General features: G+C 34.3%; 1 protein-coding gene across 1 annotated transcript in view; it reads left to right on the top strand.

Annotated features, from left to right (window-relative positions):
- LOC133190388 (protocadherin Fat 4-like) overlaps positions 1-11913 on the top strand; it is a 73263-nt gene that overhangs the window by 22749 nt on the left and 38601 nt on the right. Inside the window, exons 42-56 of the mRNA XM_061325994.1 lie at positions 936-1127; positions 1539-1673; positions 1821-2009; positions 2232-2366; positions 3613-3789; positions 3939-4067; positions 4258-4440; positions 4607-4729; positions 4863-5048; positions 5300-5428; positions 5734-5916; positions 6279-6401; positions 6833-7030; positions 7188-7316; positions 7462-7644. Of these exons, the coding sequence (XP_061181978.1) occupies positions 936-1127; positions 1539-1673; positions 1821-2009; positions 2232-2366; positions 3613-3789; positions 3939-4067; positions 4258-4440; positions 4607-4729; positions 4863-5048; positions 5300-5428; positions 5734-5916; positions 6279-6401; positions 6833-7030; positions 7188-7316; positions 7462-7644 (2394 nt within the window). The remainder of the gene's footprint in view (positions 1-935; positions 1128-1538; positions 1674-1820; positions 2010-2231; positions 2367-3612; positions 3790-3938; positions 4068-4257; positions 4441-4606; positions 4730-4862; positions 5049-5299; positions 5429-5733; positions 5917-6278; positions 6402-6832; positions 7031-7187; positions 7317-7461; positions 7645-11913) is intronic.

Below are 11913 nucleotides of genomic sequence, written 5' to 3'. Positions count from 1 at the left end.
TAACACCTTTGTCTGCAAACTGATGTTTGTTTTGAAGTTAAGGTCAAGCCTGGGTGATATTTGCATTCACTGAAGACTGGCATTTTAGAAAACACATGCTTCATTCTTCTTTAAATATACATTTAATTGAGTCATTATAGATATGATGTTTTTACTGCCTTATGTAAATACAAGGATACTATTTACAGGTTGTTGGATATTTAGCAGTTGCTGTTGCTTATTCTTCTTTATATATTTTTAAATTTTTGTAATCAAGTAAAATTCTCATCCCGTAATCTGCACCCTTATATTTCTACCCCTCAGCGGGGCCCTTGCTGACTGCTCAGATTTTTAGTTGGTTTTAATTTTCTGAAAACAGTTGTTGTTCCACGTTTACATGGTACATTCTTTGAGACTGTGGATTCTGATCTGAATAAGGATGCTTATTTGAAAAGTTAACATCTAAAAATGCAAAAGTTTCATAGTGTTTTTTAAAAAAGTTGTACACATACTAATCCTTTGGAATTCAAAAATGCTCTGTTCATTTAATTTGTCCTCAACTAATGTATCGGATATGGTTTTTTTTTATTACTTTGGATGTTAGTACTTTGGATGTTTAATCTAACTGATAAAAAATATTATATATTAATTTATTATTCTATTGATATTGATATCAGAAAAGGCTGACTGTAACTTATGGAAAAAACTTAATTGACAGCTATTTCAGCTACATGTATAAAGCTTATTTACAGTACTGATAAAAAGTTGAGCAGGGTGTGCAGTGAATATAGCATTTTCAATCAGGGCAGTATGGAATCGGGCATTAAACAATGATTAATGATATGAGACATCTGAAAGTAGATTTAAGGAAAACTAACTGAAAAGATTTTGGGACCAAGTGTTGACAAAATTTAATTGATTATAGTTTGTTGAAACAAGTCTTTTTAAATTTTCAGTTCCAAGTCAATGCAGCAGACAAAGGAAGTGTACCACGGACTGCCACCAATCCTCAGGTTGTGTCCATTTCTGTAGTCAGAAATACAGCCCCTTATTTTGAAAATGTATTTACATACCAGACCCAGGTGCAGCAAAATGCTGCAGGAGGCACCATTGTATTCACACCCTCAGGAAGAGACGCAGATACAGATGTAAGAATTATCTCTAGGAATAACTTTTAAGAATTTAGCTTTTGTACTTAGGAATTTATAGTTCACCATTATTGTATTTAAAATGTATAGACACATGATGGGTCTTATATATGAATCTAAAATTCTGCCACGATCTTAAAGTCTCTTATATGTTAAATATGCACCTGTTTTAATGGCATAATGAAAGTTTTCAACCAAAGTTGTATTCATATTTTATATGTATTAAAGATGCATTAAGATTATATTAGTTAATTCAAACGACCTCCTTTTTTACAGCAAAATTTCAAGATTCTAGTTTTTTTAAGAATGTCCAGAAGCTTGAAATACCATATATCGTAGATGCATATTGCAGTTCACATGTCAGTGAAAAATTCAGTGATAGTTGATGATATTGTGATGATTTGTTTTCAGAGTCCATTCAATACCCTGACATATTCTCTGATTGGAGATGACCCAGCCCCCTCTGTGTTTCAAATCAACCCGAGTACCGGAGCAATATCAACCAAACCAACCACAAACTTGACACAAACCTCTGGAAACTTTGTGGTAAAAATGTGCATAGAGTACCTCTATTTGTAAAGAAAGAAAATGATACCAACTAAACAGAAATTCCTGGATCTGTCAACATAGATACCAAACATAAAACTGTTCAACTGTTTCAAGATAACATTTATTCTTGTTTTTTCCTTACAGGCTCGTGTACAAGTGACCGATGGTGGATCACCTCCCTTGTCAGATACTGCGACAATATCCATCAACGTGGAAAGAAACCTGAATTCACCTCGTTTCCTGCACCTCAATGATCTGACCGTAAATATCCCAGAAATTCTACCAGCTGGCTCAAACATCATTGACCTCAATGCCACAGATGATGATGCCTATGTAAGTTGGGCAGGTTTTATAGTTTAAAAAGCAAGTATTAAAGCAGAATTAATCTGTATAATAGAAGTGTAGGTAGTAGGTAAAAAGAACACTAGATTTTGTAACAACAAAAATCTTGCATGATTTGTTTATGATTTTTTTTGTAACAAAAAAATCTAGTATGTGGTTGTTTATGACTTTCCAGATCATAGGCATATAATTATTTCATTCTCCTTTTTCCAGATACCAAACAACGTCATCTCATATGTCATAACAGGAGGAATTGGAAATCCACTTGAATATTTCTTCATAAACCCTGGCACAGGAGTTATTGTCCTTCAGAAATCTGTGAAATCAATCTCCACCAGTAATTTTAGGGTATGACACAGTACAGTGTGCTTCCATACCTTGTACATGTTTTTTTTCCCCCCAGGGTCCAAGTTTTTTTTTTTCACATTTCCTTACGTTCAAGGCATCAGTATATACTGACACGTACCCAAAAGAAATGCAGCAAGCAGTTAATTAAAAATATCTGAATATTTTATCTTCTGATATTCACAATTTAAAACATATTTTAACAGTAGGAGAAAAGTTGATGTAAAAACACTACAGAATTATTGATGATTAAAATGTTGAATGTTTTCTTTTAACTTTAGAAAGTAATAGGTAACCGTTCAATCCCCCTCCCCATTCAATTACAGCATGCAAGTCTGTCATGCACAACAATTGCAGCTCAGATTCTATGCTGTATAAAGTTTACCAGGCTCTTGATTTGAGTGAAAGAAATTTTCTTCAGTCTTTTTGAAATGCCTGTTTCTCAAATGCCGATGTAGAATAATTTCCTTGAACTTGGTGCAGTGTAATACCATTGGACTTTCGGTCCACAGACTGTCATTCAAGTTGGTGAGCCGTACTCATATGAGCATGATGGGGCATGATATAGTGCATCTTTGCATCTGATATGCTCTTTCGTCTTCATTTTGAGAATTTCCAGCTAGAAGCAAATGAAATGCTTGCTTTACGTTTCTAGAGAGCCATGTCATCACTTAATGAAAAGAAACAAGAACTTTTTTTTAGGAATAATGATAAACAAAAACAAATGTTGTAAACCCAAATTACAGCCAATTTTTTTTTGTGACATTCAAACATGCAATTTATGATTTCCATTATGTGAAGCTCAGACTTTGGTCCAGTAATGGAATGAAAATCTTTCAACTATTAAATATCTGACTAATCAAAGTTGAAGATATCCTTACTGTTGAAGTGCAGAATTGTATCCTGTATCTGATTAATTTTTTCTCTAAGATAGGATGTTGCATTTCTTTTGAATGTCAGTATATCTACAAGAAAATTAAGTTTCATATATTGCATGTACATTTATGCTTAGTCCCAGTTTAGCCAGAGTATGCCCATTGCTAAGTATAATTGCATTAATTTATAATAAATGTAAAATTATATATATACTTATCACAATTTTGTAACCAAAGAGATTTTAATTCTTATCATCCTGAGTAAAGAGTTATTCAGTGACAGCATTTCAGCAGAATATGATCTAAAAATTGATAGTGACCAAACATTTGTTTTTCAACAGCTTGTGATTGGATTCCTTTCTGTTGTTTTGTAGCTAACAGTTGAAGCCAGAGATCAGGGAAGTCCCCAACGGTTTGCTTCTGCCACAGTGAATATTAATGTACTGAGAGACAGTGGGGTGCTTACTTTCTCTGCCAATAATTACAATGCCACAATTAGTGAGAACACTCCAGTCAGTACATCAGTTGTAACAACAGTAGCCTCTCCTGGGGTATGTTCATGCTCAAAGGAATTCTTAATCAATGTTGTGAAAAGTGTTCATTTAAACATGTCAGTAGTGAAAGCAGTTTTCAGAGTATGCATTTTTTCTGTCCTATAATGATTTAATCAAGTTTGGAGTGTGGTTTTACTTTTGCACAGGCCAGCATTGTGTATTCCTTGCTTGGTATTGGAAGTGGACCTGATTACTTCAGTGTCAATCCAACCTCAGGACAAGTGAATGTTATACAAGCCCTTACCCAGGACGCATCTCGACTCACTTCGTACAGGGTATTACAAAAAGTTTATTTATTTAATAATTTTTTTTTTTTTTTGAATAAAAAGAAATATTCAGTATATCATAATTTAGTCAAACTACGTTCAATTTTAGCCCTCCAAAATTCAAGGAGTTTAATTCTTTTAATTTGGTGTACAAAACTTATTTATAAATACTGTACATCCACTTTGTTTATATTTTCAGTTGTTAGTTCAAGCTGTAAATCAAGGTGTATCAACACAGACTGCCACTTCTACCGTCAACATTATAGTCACTCGTAATGAAAATGGTCCACTATTCCAGCCTACTTCTTATGTTGTCACTGTACAGGACACTATCCCTCTAGGTTCTAATGTAACTCAAGTGACTGCAAGTGATGCAGACAATGTAAGTATATGGGTTGGTCAGTTAAAAAAGAACAACTATTACAATATTATTTCTAAGTATCATGGAGGCTGGAGGAAATTTTAAAGTGGAAGAACAAGAGTCAGTGATGATATGTTTCCTTTATCCATGAAGAGGTTGTAACATTTTTTTTCTTTTTCGTTTGAAGGACCCATTAAACTACAGAATACTGAGTGGTTCCCCTTACACTGAGCTGTTTTATCTAAACCCTGTGACTGGTGTCATTACATTGAAGAGTGTCCTGCTAGGTAGAACAGAGAACCAGTACACTGTAAGTGAACTAATTAAACAGGGGAAGTAACTCAACCATTGCAAGTAAAATAATAGGTTAAAAATGGATGATTTTTTTTTTCAATTAAGTACATGTATGTAAACAATGTCATGGACTTGGTTTTATTATTTAGTTCACAGTGCAGGCTAGTGACCAGAGGACTCCAGAAAGAACAGCCACAGCCAATGTAGTGGTCAATGTGATCAAGGATCAGTTCAGCCCTGAGTTCATCCGTACTCCATATAACGTTCAAACGACAGAGAATACCCCTGATGGCACCATCATCTTCAACACAGAGGCCATAGACCGAGATCTTAAAGTATGCATACTTGAAGAAAAATTTTTGTGGGGAAAAAAAAAAATATTATTGTATTATGCTCTTACATTAAATTTGCTGACACACCTTTGTAAATACTCCATTAAATGAAAACCAAAATTGTATTTCCATTACTAGAAATTCATGCAAAATTCAAATGATTTCATACTGGAAGGAAGTAATTTTGTTTCAATTACTATAGTTGATCAAAAGTCTTTTTAAGTGTTGAATTTTAACAAATTGCTGTTTTCCAGGAGAGAATTGTATACACTGTTATTGGTGACAATGCAGCCCCAGCCTTTTTTGGTGTGATTACTGACAGAGGAAACATAACAATTATAAATCAGGCCCTCCTCAGGAAAGATGTGGGCACCACATACACAGTAAGTAGCTATTAGAGTGACTTCTAGTTGAAGCCACTTATTTGAGCACCACTTTACAAAATAAAAAAGCAAAAGATTGAACAGAAGCTGATACTACTATTTACTTGTACAGTATGAAGGTAATGAGTGACATATAGTTGAAAAATCAAGCCATCTTGAACTGACATTTTTCTGATAATCATCAGCATTAGCAGAATGATTTTAGATGGTCAAAGGATAGCATTTAAAAAGAAAGACAGTCTTTAAGATAAAAGAACAGAATTTGATGTTCGTTTATGTACGAAATTGTCATGATCATTTTGCAGCTCAGACTCACTGCCCATGATACACGATATCCCAACAACAAAGCCAATGCAACTGTCACCATTACTGTGAGAAGGAACCTAAACTCTCCTGTTTTCTCCCTACCAAGTTACAGTCGAACTATTTTGGACACCATTCCTCTCGGAGAACAAGTGGTTCAAGTAAACGCAACAGATGCTGATAGAGTGAGTTTTACAATACTTTCTTGTGACTAAAAGTCATATGTTATTAGTGAGCCATTTTCTGATTATTTTTTAATGAAATTCTTGTTGAAGTTTTTACGTGCTTGTTGACAACAATTTTTGTGATTTTTTTAGCACAATTTTTATTTTCATTTTTCCCCATGCTTTCTCAACATCTTTGAACAACAGAGCTTGGTAAAATGTTCCTTGTTAATTTACCTATAAAATTAAGAAATTAAAGTTGACTAAGTGATCCAAGTTAATAAGTCCCCCACCCCCAATATATAAATGTTTTTTTTAAGCATACTTGTAGCAAAAAAAATGTACATTGAGCACAGAAATAAATTGTTGATGTTGTTTGACAGGATCCAATTCGATACAGCATAATTGGAGATTCCAGAGCCCAGACTTTCTATTATATAAATCCAGAAACAGGCTTGATCACAATTAAAAGACATCTGACAACTGGAAGTCAGGACAGTGACCAGGTAATAACAAAGAAAAAAAGAAAGAAATTGGCTCAAAGACTTACAAGATGTTCTGTGCATTTTAAATTTGTTTCTTCCATAAATTTCAAATAAACTTGATCATAGTAGTTTATTCACTCATTAAAGAACAGTACTCTCTTTTTATAATATTTACATGTACAATAATTAATTGTGGTGATATATTAGTACTGCAGAGATCACCAAATTTTCATGACACCTTATTTTTTCTAGAGAAAGTTATTTGGTCTTAATAAGCAAAACAATTCCATGAGTAATGGTTGTTGTATATAATCTTTAAGAATACAAATATACAAGAGAATGAAATTTTGGTGAATTGAGGGTCATGCATAATTACAGGAAAAATTAAAGTTCTTGCAGATAAGTGATTTTCAGTACATAAGGGTTAACTTTAAGATGTTTTTCCTCATCAGATTCAAGTCCAGGCCTGCGATCAGAGAGATCCACAGAACTGTGCTCAGGCTCTAGCCTTCATCACAATTGACCGCAATAAGATATCTCCAGTGTTTGTAAATACGCCCTACAGCAGTAGCTTAGGACAGGGCACCCCTGCCTCAGAAACTGTCGTCTTCACAGTCACTGCTACTGATCAAGATATGAATCCAAATACAGTAAGTCTAATAAACACATATTGTCATCAGTCTTGTTTTTCTTTTTTTTATAGGCAGAATATAAAAATACGCTGAAATCAAAATATGTTAAAACTTTTTGGAGCAAGTTAAATCCTTCAAGTTTCGACCACATTAGGAAACTGTATTTTGCTTTCAGGGAAGCATCATGTATGATGTGATAGGAAACTACCCTGCTCCATCATTTTTCTCATTGAATACAACCACAGGACAAATCAAGGTTGCCCGTGGCTTAATGGAGGATAGCTTGCAGAGATCTCAATATGATGTATGTATTCATACACTCAGATTTCTATTAAATAGCCCTTTCTAGATCTCTTTATTACAGTATACTCTCTCTCTCTTTCTCTCTCTCTCTCTCGTTGCTTATGAACATTTGATTTTGTATACATGTGAATTGAAATTTCTTACAGCTGGTTGTGGTTGCCTACGACACTCAGTATCCTACAGACAGGGCTACTGCCACGGTTACATTTATCGTCAACCGCAATCCTAACCCTCCAGTGTTTACCCAGTCTATTTACAGTGTTCAAATAGCAGAGAGTTTACCTCTAGGAGGCAACATTACACAGGTTTCAGCAGCAGATGCAGACAATGTAAGACATGTTTTTTGAGATAGATGTAATAAGGATTTGATTTTGTTTTTTTATTTTTAAATCATTTTTAAATGACCTGCTGTCAATATATTTTAAGAAAAGTTGTAAAATTGAAAAGGAAAATGCAAGAAAAAATGTATTTATACAGACAGTAACTTATTAATTCCACAGGTGCTTGAGGACAGGACCCCCCCCCCCCCCCCCAGGTCTGTTCGACTCTTTTCTCATAAATTATATATGGATGACACATTTGTGATATAATATCCATATCATCAATTCGGAAAATTGACTTGAACATTTTATAAAAATTACTACCCTACCCTATATATATAAATTAACAAGGTTGCCAACTTCGTCTGCAAACCGAGAGGCACTGCCGAGGAATTTTTGTTGAATTGTCTCATAAATCTACACATAGCCCTAAAATCAACAACTCATGTCGTAGGTTAAATATTCTTTTCATTAACCACCAACTCTCATAAAGGATTAGGCACTTCAACAGTCGTTTCGCCCAATTTTCCACAAGGATGTTAGCGCTTTCAAACTGATCGAAGCTTATTCAACGGAAGTGATGAGGATACGACTTTCTACCCAAATACACATTTCTGCACAAAGTCTGAAACACTATTTTGAAATAAGCATTTGAAGAAATTTGGTTGAGATACACTTTAAAAATATATTTCAAATGTATTGGAAGCATAAAGTTCTAAACCACTTATGTAAATGAAATGTTTCTAATTATTTTTCAACTACCGTAAAGTCACGAGTATTGGCCGCAATGGTGTAAAAGACGCACCCCCAAAGTCGGGGTGAAAATCCTGAAAAAAACACAGGTCCTATGTAAAATGCGCATCCAAAAAACGCATAAATTGGATGTGACTTTAATTTTTCTAGTACAGTAACTTAAGATGAAAGTAGGAAAATTTACGAATCTCAAACGAAAGTAGCAAGTCAGCTTTTTTACTCTACGTATTATGAGTGTGCATATGTGAACATTTAAATTTAAATCTTTTTAATAATTATTTAACCAGAGATGATAAAAGAAATGCCTGATTATTTTCTTTTCAAATTAATTCCAAGCGTGTTATGAAGTTATGCTTACCGGTTTAATGCATAACAAGCGCGTGTCCGTATTTACGTAAACAAAAATCATACCCAACCGATATTAGTGTCAAAGGTTTGGCTTTGTGTAATTAAACAGTTCTTGGTATCCATCGATAATTATTTTAGTTAGCTAGTGCAATGAAAAATCAGTGCTGTGACCATGATGACGTGCTAAATGAACATTTTAATATTTGTGTCTTATATTTTCTTGAATGTTACAAAATACAGGTGACTCTCGATGGCTCGAACTCCGATCTCTCGAAGTTCTCGATCTCTCGAAGTGAACCTCCGGTCCCGTTTTTTTCCTCTATATAACTAAGCAAATTTACTCCCGATCTCTCGAACTCCCCAATTCTCGAAGTTCTCTATCTCTCGAACCAAGATCTGGGTCCCGTTACACACATTTCATTGTTTTTTACTCTCTATCTCTCGAAGTTTTGATTGCGCATGTCAATCAAGCGTAAAATTAATGCACATTTGACTTACCTGGATAACAGTGAATGCCTGGGGCTGGGATGGACGTGTTAATTGGGTGTTTACACAAATGACACTACACCTGTGAATCGTCCTAGTGTTGATATAATTAATTGGTTAACTGTTAAATTATAAACAAATCGCTTCACAACTTATTTTGACTGGATGGGACGATAATTTTGAGGAAATAATTTAGGGACGTGTCAGTAATTTTTCCATAGATTATGAACCTTAAGATTATGAGAGTCTACACAATCCCAGTTTGGCAAACATTGCACAAGAAATCCTATCTCAAGAACTGAATACCGATTAGGAACAATCTTGTGAAGGACCAATCAAGCCCGGGGGAGAGCCAATTAGACAATTGCTATTCAGGTTTCATGTAATCATGAAATGAGAACTAATAAATATTGAAACTTAAAATAATCATTTTATTTATTCAAAATACGATCATTGTTTTTGAAATCGAGTGAATTACCTGTAAAATATGAAAGAAAACGTGTAATGACATTATCAACATATACTTCCGGTATGTATAATAGTAGAGCAATGATGATCGGAACTGAAAATTCCGGATTTTATTTACTTTCTATCTCTCGAACCCCCCGATCTCTCGAACTTTTCTTACGGTCCTTGAACTTCGAGATATCGAGAGTCACCTGTATGTTTTTATATGTGCTTCCGACTGAAATATGTTCTAATAAAGTTCTTTTTAAAAACGCGTCACTTTCATTGCAGGTGTCCAGGTGATAATTGTTAAATAAACAATGGTCATGTCCTACGTGACAACATAGACTGAAGTTATATATAGCAATGACGCGACAATAGAATCCTTAACGATTTGCACCTCTAATTGCATATCTGAAATTTTAAAAAAATAAAAATAAGATATTGAATTATGGATAATTCAGAATATATCACAAAGATTATAGTTGTTGACTCATTTATAGGTATTAATATAGGTATTAATATATCTATGTCTTAAGTGACATGCAGTTCTTGTGTATGATATAAGCGACGGTAATGGCGGAATATGCAATGGAAATAAAACAAAAAACAAAGATCGTTTTTCATTTTGATGTTATTTATGAAACGATTATCTTTTATTCAACAGGTAGGGTAGATATATATGACTACAACAGGTAGGGCTGACGTATATGACTCTGAAATTAGATTAATAGTAATAAACTTTGACGTAATTGGTTACAAAGAGTAGGCCTAATCAATTCAAACGGATCGGGAAAATGGTCGTCGTGACCTGGAAAAAAAGGGGGTTGTATTTTGTTCCGATGTATTAAGCGCATCCCTAATTTTAAACAATTTTCTGAAGAAAAAAGGTGCGGCCAATACAAGCGACTTTATGGTAACTGATTTGCAGTTTTCGTTTTGAGAGTTATGCCCCTTTTAAAAATGCAATTTATTTAAATACCTTCTTTTCTCTAGATATTTGGCATAAAATCTAAAAAAATGTTAGAAAAAATATTTCCTTTATTAAAAATTCGTGCAAAAAACAACAATGTGTCCAGTATTTATACCTTGCACTCATATTTGGTTATATGGAGGAAATGGGTAATATAGTCCTCTCCTCATTACTTCCGTTGAATAAGCTTTGACGAAGTTGGCAACCTTGTTGATTTATATATAGAGAGGGGGTAGATTTTATAAAATGTTTGTTTTAGGTAATTTTTCGAATTGTTGGTGTAGATTATATCAGAGATATGTCATTGAAAGATGATTTATGAGAAAAAAGTCGAAAAGGCCCGGGGGTCTATATCGGGGGGGGGGGGGGGGGGGGGTCCTTCCTCAAGCACCTGTGATTAATTCTCAATCAAAATGGTTGTCAAATATATGTTAAGTCAAATAAGTAACAAATTTACATACTTAGTTAAATACATAGTTAAATTGATGGGTGGAACAAGTATTTAAGAATTGCTCTTTTCTAGAAATTAAGTGAGCTACAAATACAATATTCTAGCTTCTATGGTTAATTTTGGTTGGAGCTATGACTTTCATATTTCACATGTGTATTCCTTGTGACAAGACCTTTCTTTGGGTACCATCATATTTGACCTTTTGATCTTGACCTTGGAGTTTGACCCACTTTTGCAAAAAACCTTGGCCATAACTTCTGAACAGTTGGTGCTTGGGGTTTCAAACTTCACATGTGTATTCTTTGTGACAAGGCCTTCCTTTGGATATCAACAACTTTGACCTTTTGACCTTGACCTTGGAGTTTGACCTACTTTTGAAAAACTTTAACCTTGGCCATAACTTCTGAACAGTTGATGCTTGGGGTTTCAAACCTCATATGTGTATTCTTTGTGACAAGACCTTCCTCTGGATATCAACCTCTTTGACCCTTTGACCTTGACATAGGAGTTTGACCTACTTTTGAAAAACTTTAACCTTGGCCATAATTTTTGAATGGTTGGTGCTAGGGCTTTCATTCTTCACATATGTAATCCTTGTGACAAGACCTTCCCTTGGATACCAACCACTTTGACCCTTTGACCTTGACATGGGAGTTAGACCTACTTTCGAAAAACTTTAACCTTGGCCATAACTTTCGAATGGTTGGTGCTAGGGCTTTCATACTTTACATATGTAATCCTTGTGACAAGACCTTCCTTTGGATACCAACAACTTTGACCTTGACCTTGATGTTTTACTTACTGTTAAAAAACTTTAACC

The sequence above is a fragment of the Saccostrea echinata genome, unplaced genomic scaffold (assembly GCF_033153115.1).
Source record: "Saccostrea echinata isolate AGI-Se365-2 ecotype Australia unplaced genomic scaffold, CSIRO_AGI_Sech_v1 ptg000022l, whole genome shotgun sequence".
Classification (NCBI taxonomy): domain Eukaryota; kingdom Metazoa; phylum Mollusca; class Bivalvia; order Ostreida; family Ostreidae; genus Saccostrea; species Saccostrea echinata.
This window is presented reverse-complemented; position numbering and strand designations above follow the sequence as displayed.